The 17585-nt window shown below is 41.4% G+C and overlaps 2 protein-coding genes across 2 annotated transcripts in view; both read right to left on the bottom strand.

Moving 5' to 3' along the window:
• HIRA (histone cell cycle regulator) overlaps nucleotides 1-17585 on the bottom strand; it is a 76244-nt gene that overhangs the window by 50954 nt on the left and 7705 nt on the right. Inside the window, exons 2-6 of the mRNA XM_060785893.2 lie at nucleotides 16121-16183; nucleotides 9533-9643; nucleotides 3061-3151; nucleotides 1086-1180; nucleotides 654-749 (exon numbers count right to left, since the gene is read on the bottom strand). Of these exons, the coding sequence (XP_060641876.2) occupies nucleotides 654-749; nucleotides 1086-1180; nucleotides 3061-3151; nucleotides 9533-9643; nucleotides 16121-16183 (456 nt within the window). The remainder of the gene's footprint in view (nucleotides 1-653; nucleotides 750-1085; nucleotides 1181-3060; nucleotides 3152-9532; nucleotides 9644-16120; nucleotides 16184-17585) is intronic.
• The window catches only part of CXH22orf39 (chromosome X C22orf39 homolog), a 28466-nt gene continuing 27003 nt past the window's right edge, over nucleotides 16123-17585 (bottom strand). The window contains exon 4 of the mRNA XM_060785898.1: nucleotides 16123-16183. The gene's annotated coding sequence lies outside the window, so the exon portion shown is untranslated. The remainder of the gene's footprint in view (nucleotides 16184-17585) is intronic.

The raw sequence follows: 17585 nt of genomic DNA on the forward strand, positions 1-17585 counted from the left end.
CTTTTACATGCATGGAACCCTAACTCTATCCCTAAACCTTGTGAACCCACAAAGTCCTTCCTTCTTTCATCTTCTCCTATGGTCGGAGTGTTTTGAACAATGTCATCGCTTCGGTAATAAAGAGAAAACCTTTCAGACATAGCCACAAACCTTTGTTTTGGCACAGAAAATTTTTCTATTTGTACCGAAAGCGATGAATGCATTTTTTTTGTTTTTGTACTGAAAATAGTAATATGTAAATCCAGGGCGGCATCCTAAACTTGTTTTTGATGCATTGCTTGGATAACTTCTCTGGCTACGGATAGCTATACGTCATTCAGTCCTACCCAACAGTCATTCAGTGGCACAGATTCCACTTTTGTTTTGAAAGCAGAGGGACACTCACTTTCAATACGACCTTCATCCTCAGGCACTGACTTTTAAAAAACAAATCTTAGATTTTTTTTCACAGATTTATGATGATATCACCATAAATCACCTACTCACGAAGCCACACAGTAGGGGATGGTTTAGGGATCTATTCTCCCTTTGTTTAGGGATCTATTCTGTGAGTCAGGAGCCTTCAAGGGCCATCCAATCCAACCACATTCTGCCACGAAGACAACAAAACAATGCACTTGTCACTCAGAATGCAATCAATGCATGCACCGTACCTGGGAATTTGACGGCGTTCCAGATGACGACAGTGTTATCCACACTGCAAGAGGCCAGCCAAGCATCATGAGGAGACCACGCCACATCCATGACATCTATGGGAACACAAACCCTTTGAAAAACACATCTGCATGAGAACAACAATGAGAATCTATTTAATGGTCCTTCTGGGTTTCAAGAGCAATGTGCAGCCTACCCAACCACAACAACAATGAGCAAACCAGAGTGTCAATAACAAGAGAGATGTCAGCTTTAAATCCTGATAGATGTAGCCACTTATCGAACTAACCGAGCAGAAGATGGCAATGAGAAACAATGCAGACCAAACACAGCTGGTCTAATCCAGCCTGACAACAAGGAATGAACTTTTGATGTGACAGAGCCTCTCTTCCGAGATCAAATAATCCATGGTGGTTTCTGAACCCACTTACCCCCTGAATGACTTCGGAGAATCGAGACACATCGCCACTGTTCTACGTTTGCAAGTTTACTACTGGAGCCGAACACGGTGCTAGGGCCAATGTACCTGTCGAAGGCAGAAGAAAGGATTATTTTTTAAATATCGCAGCATTGATTTATTAAATACCAAGCTGGAGTCACAGCTTCAACAGGTAACAGTTGATGTCAGGATGCCTGTAACAGCCGTGAGAAGTGGCTGCCTCATTCACCCTGCCATGCTGGCAAAGCGGGGAGGTTGGGAAGAAGATGAGGAATGTAAAGTAGACAAGAGCATCTGCCGGTGTTTTGGGAATTGAAACTGTAGCTTGCATTTTGGAAGTTGAAAGTAGAAACTGTGAGAATGACTTCTGACCAGAAGGGGTGGGGTGGGGAATAATGTCTTGATATATACCAGGGAGTGGGAGGGGAAAGTTACAACTGACTTTCTTGAGAGTCTGGCAAGAAAGGAACATAAAGGTTTCCAGTGAACATCATTGCGAGTTTGTCTTAATCCCAAAGAGTTTCCAGGTTCTGACAGTCACCTCCCACCAGAAAATTCAGGGAGAAAATAACATATATACTTGAATAAAGGCTGTGTGTTTCAGCCCTTTTTGGGGCTGAAAAGCCTCCCTAGGATTATAAGGGGGTCAAGTCTCTGATGCTGCCCCACTGTTACAGCTGTTTTCAGTCATTGCTTGGAATATACGATATATTTCTCTCTCCTCTTCCCCTCCTTTTTCTTTTCCAAAGCTTCCCTCACTCTTTTCTCCTCCCAGGTTGGAGTTGCCCATTTTGGAAACTTCTCTATTTTTAAAAGAGAGAGAGAGAGGGAGAAGGAGAGAAGAAGGGAATGTTTTGAAAAGGAGGGGGAGAGAAGCCCTTGCAAGTCAGGAAGAAGAAAAAGATTGCATGGGTGGAAGGGGAAGAAAAAACAGAGAAAAACTCTTGCAAATCTGCAAGATCTATTATTATTATTATCATTATCATTAGTACTAGTAGTACTATTTAAAAATAGAGAAGGGAATGTTTTAAAAAGGAAAGGGATATATAGGGCTTGCAAATATTGCAGGGGAAAATGCACACACAAATATATAGACATGTCTATATAGATATAAATATAGATATATAGGGCTTGCAAATTTTGCAGGGGAAATGCACATACACACAAATATATATAGAGAGAGATGTTTAGATAAAAATAAACAGAAATATAGGGTTTGCTAATATTGGAGGAGGGAAATGCTAATATTGGAGGAGGGAAATATATAGAGAGAGGATTTGCAGGGGGAAATGCATATGTGAAATTAGTATATATAATTATAAATCTATATCTAGTTCTGCATTGTTTATATAGGCATTGAATGTTTGTCTGTTACTATGTTGGAAGCTGGCCTGAGTCTCCACGGAGAGATAAGGTGGGATACAAATGAAGTTGTTGTTGTTGTTATTATTATTATTATTATTATTATTATTATTATTATTAAGTTAGTTGATATCATATTGTTTTTGTTGACCCTACTTTTCCACTTACAGAGCTAGTTTACTGTTTTTATTAGAAATATAGTAAATATTCAAACACATTTAGCCTACTGATGTCTCAATTAATGTAATTTTATTAGTATCTGTTTTTATTTCGAAATTTACCAGTAGCTGCTGCATTTCCCATCCTAGGCTTATACTCAAGTCAATCAGTTTTCCCAGTTTTTTGTGGTAAAATTAGGTGCCTCGGCTTGTATTCAGGTTGGTTTATACTTGAGTATATACGGGTAACTCACAATAAAGTTATCCAATTAAGTCTTCAAAGCAAGGCAGATACATTATTATTTAGAGTCTCAAGGTGAGGAAAAAAGTGGAATACAAATAAAATAAATCAGTTTTCACTCTAGAGAAAAGAAACAGGAAAGAATTCAAAAGGAATTCAGGGTAAAGAGGAAGTTCTACTTTTTTTAGAGGGAAGGACACACTTACGCTGCTCTCTTCCAAACCATGATTAGCTTGTCGTCTCCCCCAGAAGCCAGATATATGCCATTATTTGACCACCGTACACAGTTTACGCATGCTGGAATGTAACAGAGAAAAATTAAGACTCCCAAATGTCCCCCCAAGCAGTTTATGGATATGTCATTGTTTCAATTTTCAAAAAGGTATTTACAGCAACAAACAATAAGACTCAAATAAAAACAGAAATACATGGCAAACCAAAGCACCTTATATTTAATTATTCCGAATATTTATATACTGAATTTATTTCAACGGGAAGGTCCCAAAATGATTTGACTTGGGTGAAAACCCCATAAGAATGTCTACTTTGGAAACCCAGCAAATGCGAAATGCTGTGTTGGCATCCAAGTGCTCAAATTAAAAAAAATGTTTTCACTACACTCCAGACTTGTGTGTGTGTATTTACATAGACATAATAATAGTGAAAAAATAAAAGGGAAATACAGTACGTACGTGAGTATGTGACAGAGGTGTCAGTTAAAATACGTATGTGTGTATGTGGCAGGGGTGTCCACTTACAACAGCAAGCTCCCGTCTCCACAAACAGCTATATCTCCCACTATTCAGACAACACTAATGGCCCTCCCTCCAATGACATTGCAGGTTATAGTGAGTGCTGTAAACATGTAGCCCAAGCCCTGTCAATGTCCTCCACTTACTACTTACTTAGGCGATCCCTCGTTTTCCGAGGAGGATTGTCTTCCAGTATTCTTGTGGGTCCGTATGTGGCTGTGGAGCCCTATTCTTGCTCTGCATCTTCTTCCGCAGTGAAGGCATAGGTTTCCAGGTGGAAGGCGGTCTCGGTCGGCTTGACGCGCCTTCCTCTTGGCACGCTTCTCCCTTTCACCCTCCATTCGTGCCTCTTCAAATTCTGCATCACTGGTGGTCACAGCTGACCTCCAGCTGGAGCGGTCAAGGGCCAGGGCTTCCCAGTTCTCAGTGTCTATCCAGGAGTTTTTAAGGTTGGCTTTGAGCCCATCTTTAAATCTCTTTTCCTGTCCTCCAACATTCCGTTTTCGTTCTTGAGTTTGGAGTAGAGCAACTGCTTTGGGAGATGGTGGTCGGGCATCCGGACAACGTGGCCGGTCCAGCAGAGTTGATGGTGGAGGACCATTGCTTCAATGCTGGTGGTCTTTGCTTCTTCCAGCACGCTGACGTTTGTCCGCCTGTCTTCCCAAGAGATTTGCAGGATTTTCCGGAGGCAGCGCTGATGGAATTGTTCCAGGATGGAATGTCCTCCACAAACACTATACTGCCCACCACCCAAGTGAAAGCTTTCATTTCATCATAGATTTCATTTGTTTCCTCCACCACAGGCATCCCAGTGTTTCTTACTCTCTCCATTGGTGTGGAATTTGCATAACCCCGCCTACTGCCTTTCTCTTCAAACTTTCCTATTCCTTTCTATAGCACACATCAAACAGAGGAATTGATCAGCAACTGAACATTCTAGAGAGATTTGGGGAGAATTCACCATGATTTATAGGAGCTGTAGGTACCTACTTGGCACACAGAACCCCCATGACCAACAAAAAATACTGGAGGTCTTTGTAGGGAGTTATAAGAGTTGTAGTTCACATACATCCAGTGTACACTATGAACCCAAACAATGATGGATCTGGACCAAACTTAGCATGCATACCCAATATGTCCAAATGTGAATACTGGCGGGTTTTGAGGGGAACTGGCCTGGACATTTTGGAGTTGTAGGTACTGGGACTTATAGTTCACCTGCAATCAATGAGCACTCTGAACTACACCAAAGATGGAATTGGACCAAACTAGGTACACAGAGCCCCCATGACCAGCAAAAAATACTGGAGGTATTTGGGGAAAATTCACCTTGATTTGGAGTTGTAGTTCACCTACATCCAAAGAGCACTGTGAACCCAAACACTGATGGAGCTGGACCAAACTTGGCAAACATACCTAATATGCTGAAATTTAATTACTGGGGGGAGGGGGGACTGACCTTCCTTTCTGGGAATTGTAGTTCACTCAGAACCAGAGAAACTGTGATCTCCACCGATCATGGACCTGGGCTAAACTTGGCACACAGAACTCCCATGACTAACTCAACCTACTGGAGGTACTTGAGGGGACAGACTCATCATAGTGGGAGTTGTAGTTTACCCTACAGCCAGAGAGCACACTGAACCCCACCCATGATGCATCTAGAGCAAACTTGCCCAACATAACAAACTTTAAGTACTCGTGGAGTTTCTCAGGGTTAACCTGGCATAATGTCAGTTGTACTTTATGCATTTTGTACAATTAAAAATTGACTTTTTCAAATAACCCGGGCAACACCAGGTACCCAAGCTAGTATATAATGAAGAGGGAATTCTTTGAGTGGCTTCAAACTCTTTAAATAGCCTTCCTGCTCTACAGGCACTTTATTTATTATTTACTTACAGTATTTATATACCACCTTTCTCACCCCTGGGGGGACCCAAAGCGGTTTACATATAAATAATGGCAAAATTCAATGCCTTACATGGGGCACCGATACGATGCCAATACAAACAATTACAATAGTAAAACCACAATTAAACATAAATCATAATTAAAACAATACATCAACAAGCATTAAAACAATAAAACAGTCTCTTCAGCTGAATTGCCATTCCAGTCAATGTCCCTCTAAAATGCTACATACATCTACTGTCCGAAGGCCTGGTCCCAGAACCATGATTTTAATTTTTTCTAAAAGCCAGGAGGGAGGGAGCGGATCTTACCTCATTTGGGCGTGTGTTCCACAGGCAGGGTTTTATTTTGGTTTTTTTTTTTGTCATGTCAGGAGCGACTGGAAAAACTGCAAGTTGCTTCTGGTGTGAGAGAATTGGCCGTCTGCAAGGACGTTGCCCAGGGGATGCCTGGATGATTTGATGTTTCAATCATCCTTGTGGGAGGCTTCTCTCATGTCTCCGCATGAGGAGCTGGAGCTGATAGAGGGAGCTCATCCGCCTCTCCCCGGATTCGAACCTGCGACCTGTTGGTCTTCAGTCCTGCCGGCACAGAGGTTTAACCCGCTGCACCACCGGGGGCTCCATATAGGTGGGGTGCCACAGCCGAGAAGGCCTTGTCTCTCGTCCCCCCATTTGTGCTGTTGATGAGAGCGAGAGCAGGGCCTCCCCAGGATGATCTTACTTTATGAGGTGGGACGTAGGGGTGGATGCGTTCAGACAAGTTAGCTTCCACAAAGTTGAAGTGCCTGATCTCATCTGTAACAAGAGATGAGATTCCTACCTTGAAAAAGCCTTGGCTCAGAAAATAATACATACTAAAGAGAGCCCTCCTAGCAAGTGATACAGGCTTTGATGAGGAAGTCAGGAAACAAGTGGCCTGCCTCCACGAAACAGTGCAAGAAGAAGGAGAACTCTTGGGAGGGTGGGAGGATTAACACCATGGGAGTGTTTTTAAAAATCTATTAAGACAGCGCACATCTTTGGCGATAATCTATAGCAGTGACGCAAGTATTTAAACATGAAATAATATATACCACATATACTCGAGAATAAGCCAAGTTTATCAGCCCTTTTTTGAGACTGAAAAAGCGCCCCTCAGCTTATACTCGAGTCAAAGTTATTTATTATTTTATTGGGTTATTATTATTATTTTATTACATGTATTATTTTACTCTATTATTATTATTACATTTACATTACTTAACTCTATTATTATTATTTTATTACAATTATTGTTTACTCTATTTATTATTATTTCATTTATTATTTTGCTCTTATTATTGTTGTTATTATTACATGTATTATTTTACTCTATTTATTAGTATTTCATTTATTATTTTGCTCTTATTATTGTTGTTATTATTACATGTATTATTTTACTCTATTTATTATTATTACATTTATTATTTTACTGTATTTATTATAATTATTATTACATGTATTATTTTACTTTATTATTGTTATTAATACGTTATTTTACTGTATTTATTATTGTTATTATTACACTTATTATTTTATTGTGTTATTACTGCTATTATTACAGTTACATTATTTTACTCTATTACTGTTATTTTATTACATTTATTATTTTAAATTGAAGAAGGTTAGAATAATGGTTTAATCAGAGTTGGACAGTTTTTTCCTAAATTACAGTTTTATATAAATATTCAAAAACATTTAACCTACTGATGCCTCAATTAATGCAATTTTATTGTTATCTATTTTTATTTTGAAATTTACCAGTAGCTGCTGCATTTTCCACCCTCAGATTATACTCGAGTTGATACATTTTCCCAGCTTTTTGTGATAAAATTAGATACCTCGGCTTATATTCAAGTGTATACAGTACACTTACCGTATATACTCAACTATAAGCCGAGTATTTCAGCCCCTTTTTTTAGGCTGTAAAACCTCCCCTCCGCTTATATTTGGGTGAGGTCCTGGTGGGGAATATGTGAGGCTGAAAGAAGAGCCCTTATCCCATGCCTTCCCGTCAGGCTCCTCACTTCTTCTCATCCCTCGCTCCTTACGCGCCTTTCCCTCCTCCGAGCCCAGAGGAGAGCGAGGCTGTGGACAAACCCCACGGCCATGGCTCCCTCCTCCACCGAGGAAGGTGTGCATGGAATGAGGGGGAGGAGGGAAAGGCGAGCCTTTCTCGGTGGCAGCAGTGACACAGAGGGAGCCCCGACAGCAGGGTTTTCCGCAGCCTTGCTCTCCTCCTCACTTGGCCCATGCACAGCGGTGGTGGTGGGGGCAGCGGCGAGAGGAGGCAGAAAAGCCACGCACGTGGCGAGGGAGGAGGGAAAAGCACACACCTTTGCTTCCTCCTCCCCCTTCTCCCCCGTCCCATGCATGCCTTCCTAGACGGTGGAGGCAGGAAAGGCGTGCGAGGGAGGAGGGAAAGGAGTGCACCTTTCCCTCCTCCCTCAGTCTGTGCGTGCCTTTCCCCCCCCCCCCCCCCCCCGCAGCCAAGGAAGGCACGCACAGGGCGAGAGAGGAGGGGGAGAGGCGCATGCCTTTTCCTCCTCCGTCGCCCTGTGCGTGGCTTTTCTGCCTCCTCCCGCCGCTGCCCCCACCACCACAGCTGCGCATGGGCTGAGGGAGAAGGAGAGCAAGGCCATGGAAAACCCTGAGGAGGCTCCTTCCTCCTCTGCCACTGCCGCTGAGGAAAGGTCGTGCAGTGCAAGGGGGGAGGAGGGAAAGACAGAAGGGGGTTGGACTAGATGGCCCTTGGTATCTCTTCCAACCCTCTTTATTAGTGTTGTTTTCATTATTATTATTATACTATTGTTATTGTTATTATTATTATTATTATTGTTATTGAGACTGAGTGGCCATCTGTCAGGCTTGATTTGATTGTGCTTTTGCTGCATGTAGGCAGAAGGGGGTTGGACTAGATGGCCCTTGGGGTCTCTTCCAACTATTCATTAGTATTAATGTTATTGTTGTTGTTGTTATTATTATTATTATTGAGAATGGGTGGCCGTCAGGGGTGCTTTGATTGTGCTTTTGCTGCATGAAGGTAGAAGGTCCTTGGACTAGATGGACTTTAGAGTTCCCTTCCAACTCTATTATTATTATTATTATTAATAATAATAATAATAATAATACTATTAAGGATAGATTGCCATCTGTCGCAGGTGCTTTGATTGTGTTTTCCCTGCATAAAGGCAGAATGAAGGGGGTTGAACTAGATGGCCTTTAGAGATCCCTTCCAATTCTAGGATTCTATGAAAGGAGTCTTAGTCAACCACGAGCGCAACACGCGCCAACAGTGTGATGCCGTAGCTGAAAAGGCCAGTGCCGTTCTAGGCTGCATCAATAGGAGAAGCCTGACAGAAAGTGAAAGGGAACTGATATGACACTATACCTTGGCTGTCTTTTTAATTTCTTTTAATAATTATTTAATGCAACTGTTTATTTTAACTTATTGTACAACGTTTAGTATAGCCTTTTGTTTAGATTTTTTATGGTTTTATGTTTATATAGTTATTGAATGTTTGCCTGTTATTATGTTGGAAGCCGTCCTGAGTCCCCATGGGGAGATAGGGTGAGATACAAATGAAGTTTTATTATTATTATAAAATTATTGTTGATACCATATTGTTGTTTTGTTGACCCTCCTTTTCCACTTACAGAGCTAGTTTACCGTTTTTCTTTGAAATGTGGTGAATATTCAAAAACATTTCACCTACTGATGCCTCAATTAATGTAATTTATTGGTATCTATCTTTATTTTTGAAATTGACCAGTAGCGGCTGCATTTCCCACCCTCGGCTTATACTCAAGTCAATAAGATTTCCCAGTTTTTTGTGGTAAAATTGGGTGCCTCGACTTATATTCGGGTCAGCTTATACTCGAGTATATACAGTATTTCAATCAGTAACAATCAAAGCAGCTCTCTGGCATCAGAATACACTACATCTTGTGGACTTCAGAAAAGGATTTGTGAAAGATCCGCACCACCATACCTAAATGATTGTCCATCTGACAAAGCATCTTGGGCACATTCTCATTCTTTTCATCTTCCTCTCGGACAACAGGAGCCATGTTCCATATCACAACTTTCCCAGAATCCTCTCCTAAAAACACAAGGAAATCAACACATCATCAAGAAATTGACAAAAGCACTTGCATATCCTCAGAAAATGCTACATCTTTGATTAATGTCAAATGCAATATTAAAACTTGTTGGATTAATAGGCTGGGATTAAAATAAAATTGAATGTTTTTACAAACAGAGCTAATGCCTTATTCAAATAATAATAATAATAATAATAATAATAATAATAATAATGTTTCACCAAGGTGTATGGCTGAGCTAAGCTTCCTGCTTTCCACTGCCTTTCCAACAGACCCATAGACTTAGGAAAATAGACTCAAGCAAACAAAACAACTTACAGGCTGAAACATAAGCAAGGAATTGTGCATGCAGAGGAAATTCTAAAAAACTTCAAAGAAAATTATTTTTTCCAAAATTGGAGTGCACCTGACATTCAATGGTGCCTTTGGTGAAATATAATAATAATAATAATAATAATAATAATAATAATAATAATAATGTAAGATACACTGGGCTAAAGACTGTATTGCTGTGGTCAAACTTCCAAATATAACTGGACATAATAATTAAAAAGAATAAACTTTATTTATACTCCGCCACTATCTCCCCAAAGGAACTCGGGGCAGTTCACAAAAGCACTCCAGAGTGCTGCATATAAAATAAACAATACATAAGCATAATAACAATAACATAAAATTATAGCAAGAACCACAATGTACACAAATAACACCACATAATAATAAAATAGCTAAAATGCATAAAACACAAAAGTACCTGCAAGATAATGAACTAAAGTGCTGGAGTGAATAAACAGTCCTCACATGCACCCTTTTCAGTCTATTCAAGGTCAAAGGCCAGTTCAAAAAGTCATTTTTAGGCTAGATCGAAAGTTTTGGAGAGTGGGGGCTAACCTCATCTCTCTAGGGAGGGCATTCCAGAGCCAGGGAGCCACCACGGATAAGGCCCCCTCTCTCTGTTACAGTATATGATGTATATGACTAAGTTTCTGTAAGGATTGTCTCCTGTGTGTGTGTTGAGGAAAAGCACCTGGATAATTGAAGCAACCAAGCTTGAACCACTCCCTGAATAGAGTATAACATGAGGAGTTTTTCTAATGGATTTTGGGACTTACTGAACCACTTGCTTCAAGACTTGTCTCCTTGCACCATTGAGGAAGAAGAAGATGCATGGATTTAAGGCATAGGACTTTGTGTGAGTTTTATTTCTGCAAATGAACCGAGTTATTTTCAAAGCTGGATATTTTTTATGAAGCTGCTTATTTGACTCTGTTACTTAAGAGTAAATTTTGTTTTCCCCATTTACTTGGCTCATATTTACTCTTTGTGGATGAACAAAGGGCTGGGAAGTCTGGACAGGACTGCACGATTTCTGGGTTAGCTTTCGTATAAACCGCAACACTCTCGTCCCCACCAACCTTACTTGAGACAGTGGTGGGACCGAGAGAAGGGCCTCCCTGGCAGATCTTAGAGCCCACGCCAGTTCATAGAAGATGAGGTCTCGAAGATAGGTTGGACCTGAAGCATATAGGGCTTTATAGGTGATAACCTGCACTTTGAATTGGGCCTAGATCATTGTCAGCAGCCAGTGGAGCTGCTTTAATAGGGGCATGGTGTGCTCCCTATAGATAGTCTCAGTTAGTAATCTGGCTGCCGACCTTACACTAATGGCAGTTCCCGAGCTGTCTTCAAAGGAAGCCTCAAAAAGAGTGAAATTACAGTAGATCGTTCTGGATGTAACTAAGGTGTGGACCACTGTGGTCAAGTCAGGCTTTTCGAGGTACGGTCGCAGCTGTTTTAACTGTGCGAAAGCCCTCCTGGCCATCACCAACACCTGAGCATCAGCGCTGAGTCCAGGAGAACTTCCCAAGACTGCAGACCTGTGTCCTCAGGGGGAGTGCAACCCCGCTGAGAACAGGTTGCACCCTGGACCCTGATCGTCCCCAAGACTGACCAGGACCTCTGTCTTGTCTGGTTTATTCTCTGTTTGCTGGCCCTCATCCAGTCAATCACAGCTGCCAGGCACTGATCCAAGATCTGGGGAGCTTTCTTGGAAGGGGTGGAAAGGAGTACTAGAGTTGTGTGTCATCTGTGTAGAGATGGCACCTAACTCCAAAATTCCAGATGAGCTCACCCACTGGTTTCATGTAGATGTTGAAAAGCATGGGGAAAAGAATAGAACCTTGCAGGACGCCACAGGTGAAAGGCCAGAGATCCAAGCAGGTGTTCCCCAGAATCACCATCGGGGAACGGTCCTCCAGGAAGGAGCAGAGCCACTGCAGCGCAGTGCCTCCAAGACCCATTCTGGAGAGCTGACCCAGAAGGATATCATGGTCGACAGTATCAAAAACTGCTAAGATGTCCAAAAGAACCAGCAGGGACACACTCCCCCATCTAGCTCCCTGCATAGGTCATTCACCAAGGTGACCAAAGCTGTCTCCATTTCTTGACCAGGCCTAAAGCCAGATTGCGTGGTTAAATGCATACATTTACATTTGTGGTTTTGACTTTTACAGATTTTATTATTCATGGATTCAATTAAAAATAGTCTCTCCAGAAATCTCTTAAGCTCTCCAGTGCAGCTCTATGGTCAAATTCCTCCAGTCATGCTGGAGGACTTAAGAGATTTTTAGACAGAACACTTTTGTGGGATTCTTTAGGTCCTCTAATGCAATTCTATGGTCCACTTCCAGTGACAGCTGATTAGAGTTGTGCTCGAAGGTCTAGAAATTATACACACACACACACACACTCTGTATATTCTCTCAGGCAAAAATCGTAATTTCTTTATTTGTGCTTTCTCCTTTTCATGGGGGTATGTTGCTCTTTGTTGTTGTTCATTCGTTCAGTGGTTTCTGACTCTTTGTGACCACGGACCAGTCCACGCCAGAGCTCCCTGTCAGTCGTCATCACCCCCAGCTCCTTCAAGGTCAATCCAGTCACTTCAAGGATAGCATCCATCCATCTTGCCCTTGGTTGGCCCCTCTTCCTTTTTCCTTCCATTTTCCCCAGCTCTGTTGCTCTAACCCCAGTGAATGTGGAGGGATGAACATAATCTGATATGTCACAATAATGTGAATGTATATTATTGTTGTTTTAAATTGTGTATTTTATGATGTTTTATACTTATTATCAATGTATATGGATTCTTGTATACATGTTTTTAATATGTTGTAAGCTGCTTGGGTCCCATGAGGGAGAAAAGAGGGATGCAATTTTTTTTAAAAAATTATTATTATTATTATTATTATTATATATGAGAACAAATAAAAAGTTTATTTAAAATAGTAATAATAAAAATGATAATAACGAGGAAGAGGGCTGGAAGCAAGAAACATGTAACACACAGCTCAGAATCCAGAACAAAAAAAAATGTTTGTGAGTTAACATACTTTAATTAAGGAACAGCGTGGTTCTGCCAATGTAAACAAAGGAAGGAAAGGCAAGAAATTACAGGACATTCTGAATCACACCTTTTAACTTATGCTGAGCAATGGTGCATTTATTATACCTAAATACAATGGTCTTAACTGTGACTGGAAGTTTGTTGTCAAATTTACACAGACGACACCGAATTCTATTACTCCTTTCCACCTAAAGCCAAAGATGCCATTCTGGTCCTGAACCGGTGTCTGTCATCAGCGATGGACTAGATGAGGGCCAACAAGCTGAAACCGAACTCTGACAAGACAGAGATCCTCTTGGTCAGTCGGAAGGCAGCTCAGGGTGTGGAGTTTTAACCTGTGCTGGACGCAGTCACACTCCCCCTGAAGACACAAGTTCGCAGACTAGGGGCGATCCTGGACTCATCGCTGACCCTGGAACCCCAGGTGTCGGCAGTGGCCAGGAGTGTTTTTGCGCAATTAAAACTTGTGTGCCAGCTGCGCCCATACCTTGAGACGCCAAATCTGGCCATGGTAGTCCATGCTTTAGTTACATCCCAATAGGACTACTGCAACGCTCTCTACATGCCTTTGAAGATAGTTTGGAAGCTTCAATTACTCCAAAGATCATCAGGGAGCGAATAACTCCACTGTTACGGCAGTTCCCCTGCCTGCTGGTCTGTTTCCGGGCTAAATACAAAGGGCCCTAAATGGTTTGGGCCCTTACTTACTTAGGGTACTTACTTAGGCAATCCTTCGTAGTCCGAGGATGATGGCCCTCCAAGTGTAGTGACTTGGCGGTAGATATGTAGGTGGCCTCTTCTTGATCCGCATGTTCTTCTGCAATGAGAACATTGGTTTCCAGGTGGAAGGTGGTCGCGGTCAGGATTGGCTTGACGTGCCTTCCTCTTGGCATGCTTCTCCCTTTCGCCCTCCCTTCATGCCTCTTCAAATTCCACAGCACTGCTGGTGATAGCTGACCTCCAGTTAGAGCACTCAAGGGCCAGGGCTTCCCAGTTTTCAGTGTCTGTGCCACAGTTTTTAAGGTTGGCTTTAAGCCCATCTTTAAATCTCTTTTCCTGTCCACCAACATTACATTTTCCGTTCTTGAGTTACGAGTATAGTAACTACTTTGGGAGATGGTGATCGGGCATTCGGACAACGTGGCCAGTCCAGTGGAATTGATGGCGGAGGAGCATTGCTTCAATGCTGGTGGTCTTTGCTTCTTCCAGCACGCTGACATTTGTCCGCCTGTTTTCCCAAGAGATTTGCAAGATTTTTCAGAGGCAACGCTGATAGAATCGTTCCAGGAGTTGAGTGTGACGTCTGTAAACAGTCCACGTTTCGCAGGGTTGGGAGGACAATAGCTTTATAAACAAGCCCCTTAGTATCTCTATGGATGTCCCAATCCTCAAACACTCTCTGCTTCATTCGGAAAAATGCTGCACTTGCAGATGTCAGGCAGTGTTGTATTTCAGCGTCAATGTTGACTTTTGTGGAGAGGTGGCTGCCAAGATAGCGGAAATGGTCACCATTTTCTAATGATACACCATTATACTGTATTTCTGGCATTGCAGAGGAACTGGCTGGTGCCTGCCAGCACTTTGGTTTTCTCAATGTTCAATGAGAGGCCAAGCTCCTCATATACTTCTGCAAATGTGTTTAGAGTGGCTTTTAGGTTTTCTTCTGAATGGGCAAAGACTATATTATCACCAGCATACTGGAGTTCTATAACAGATGTTGTTGTGACCTTGGTTTTGGCTTTCAGACTGCTGAGTTTAAATAGTTTGCCATCCACCAACAAGATGAAGTATCATAGCGATGAAGATGGAAAATAAAGTTGGGGCAATAACACATCCCTGTTTGAAACCTGATTCCACCTTAAATGTGTCATTTTGGGAGCCACTGCTGTCCAAGACTGTTGTCATCATGGAGGAGCCCAGACTATCTGAGAACCTGCATCCCGACTTACAATCCCATTTGGCCACTGTGATCATCTGAGGGGGCCCTCCTCTCGATCCCACCCCTGTCCCAAGCACGGCTGGCAGGCAAAAGAGAGAGAGAGGGAGGGCCTTCTCTGTGGTTGCTCTGGCTCTCTGGAACGCCCTCCTTATTGAAGTGCCTCACCTCCATTAAAAAATATCTTAAAACTCACCTGTGCTTCATAGTCTATGGAGAAGCAGATGAATATTGAAAAAACCTGCCCCCTCCTGACTGCTTTCTTACTAAGGGATAACACACTGTAAGGTCACTTTATACCTATATGTTATATCTCTAGATTCCCTCTGAACAGTACTTGGTTATTGCACTTTAGGAGACCCAAATGACACCTCTCCCATAGAACTTATTTTATATGTGCTTTTAATTATGATCTGTATTTTATCGTTTTATTATGTTATGATTTTATGTATATTTGCTTCTGTTTTTATGATTGTATACAGCATAGAATATTTGCCTTTTGTATGTGTAAACTGTCCTGAGTCCCTTTGGGGAGAGAGGGTGGGTTAGAAATAAAAAACTTATTATTATTATTATTATTATTATTATTATTATTATTATTGTGGTGCAATTTCATAATATTTCATAGTTCTTTTTCCAGCTCCGTATCCTCTCTGAAGACAGCCTTCATATTTATTTATTTAGCAGTATTTCAGCCAAAGCTTCTGATATAGAATTCAATGTATTATTTAAACTCAAATCAAGAACCTTTTAAAATTCAGTTATCATGAAACATTATTTGATTGAAACTGGCAGATTGATCAATTGTGAGACAAGTGGCATTTGAAGCTAGCCCACCGGAGCAATCAAATGGAGGAAGCCCACATCTTTAGTTCTGCAGTTGAAAATCTGCTCTGATGTTTCATTTTCAGTAAACAATGATCAACTTAGGCCCCATCTACACTACCATGTAACACGATTTTTGTTCCTGGCTTATAAATGTCATTTCCCAATTGGTTATCTCATAAAAACATGCAAAAGGTTTATTAAACTGCAATCCAGTTTCTGAATCCAGGTTATCTGCTCTGAAAAACTGGATGATATGGCAGTGTAGATCCAGCCTTAGAGCTTTCCAAAGAGAGATATCTACAAACATACCTTGCCCTCCCGTTGCAAACTTGGTCCCATCTGGGTGAATGTCAACTGAGAATATTGGCTTGCCTGAACAAAAACAGGAAGAGGAAAAGTATATTGTGAGCCTGGATTATAATGAAACAAAAAACACATCAAGTTACAGGTAAATAAACTAATAAACCAACTGCTGCTTTGCCAATCCAATCCAAAACAAGAGCAAGTTGGCATGGCACAGCGGAAGACAGCTGGTTTCATTTTTCCTGGAAACAGCAACAACTGTAAAGCATTACGTTGGCCATGTCATGATTTTGAATGTTATCTTCAAACAAAACCTTATAACATGTATTACACTTTCCCTGTCAATGAGTTGGAAGATGATACAATCGAGCTTCATAGTACCAAACGTCTGATACTAATACTCTCTGTATGAATCACCGATTACTAAAAATATTTACAGAAGTTAACAAACTGATAAAACCAAAGAGGTTAAAATGCATGCTACCAGGTATGAGAACATATGACAACCAGTCTTGACATCGGATGACAAGAGAATGTGTCTGCTGTGTTACAGAGGTCATTTGGAACTTAGAAAATTTTAGATGATGTGTATATTGTAATTGTACTTGTGTAGAATAATAATGATAACACTTTATTTATATTATGCCCTATCTCCCCAGAGGGACTCAAGGCAGATCACAGTACACATATACGGACAGAGACAGACAGAACAGAAAGGAGTTATGTTGTGTCGACGTCCAACTTTTTGGTGCCTTGGAGGTTATGCTCGAATCCAGCCACAGGGAGGTGCTGTCGCTTCATCCTCTATGACAAAGAAGCATCAGGACTTCCTCCTTCCTTTTGGTCACCGGGCTTTTTAAGACCATATTCTTTATGGTGTAGTAAAATACCTCCTCTGCTTGCTTTAGCAGTACCTAATTTCTCTACTTACAGCTCAAACTGTTTTCAACTGCTCAGATTAACAGTATGCTGGGCTGACAGTCGGGAGCTCACGTTGACACGAGGCTTCGAACTGGCAACTTTTTGGTTGGTAAATCTTATTATTGCTGGTGATTTACCAGCTGCGCTAAAGCCCTGCCCATCAAATATATGGATGTAACAACTATAATAAACATGCTTTGATTGTGCCTTCCTGCATAGCAGAAAGGGGTTGGACTAGATGGCTTTTTGAGGTCTCCTCCAATGCTATGGGCTCCTCCCAGAAAGCATCTTTTCCTGCCTCCTGCAAAGAAATGCAAACAGCTCTTTCCTACACATTCCTTTTTTTCTGATTTTTTCAAAGTTGAAAACAAGCTGGAATTTTTTTCCAGTTATAGTAGTATTTTAGGACATGGTAATCACACCAGTTATCTATATTTTTTCCACAAGGAAAAAGGAGGTCTGTCTGCTACTGAAACTGAATGCTCTACCTCCTGGGGACATGCCTTTCACGCCTCCGGGTGTCTGACTTGTGCAAAATGATCTCAATTCT

Source organism: Anolis sagrei, chromosome X (assembly GCF_037176765.1).
Source record: "Anolis sagrei isolate rAnoSag1 chromosome X, rAnoSag1.mat, whole genome shotgun sequence".
NCBI lineage: Eukaryota > Metazoa > Chordata > Lepidosauria > Squamata > Dactyloidae > Anolis > Anolis sagrei.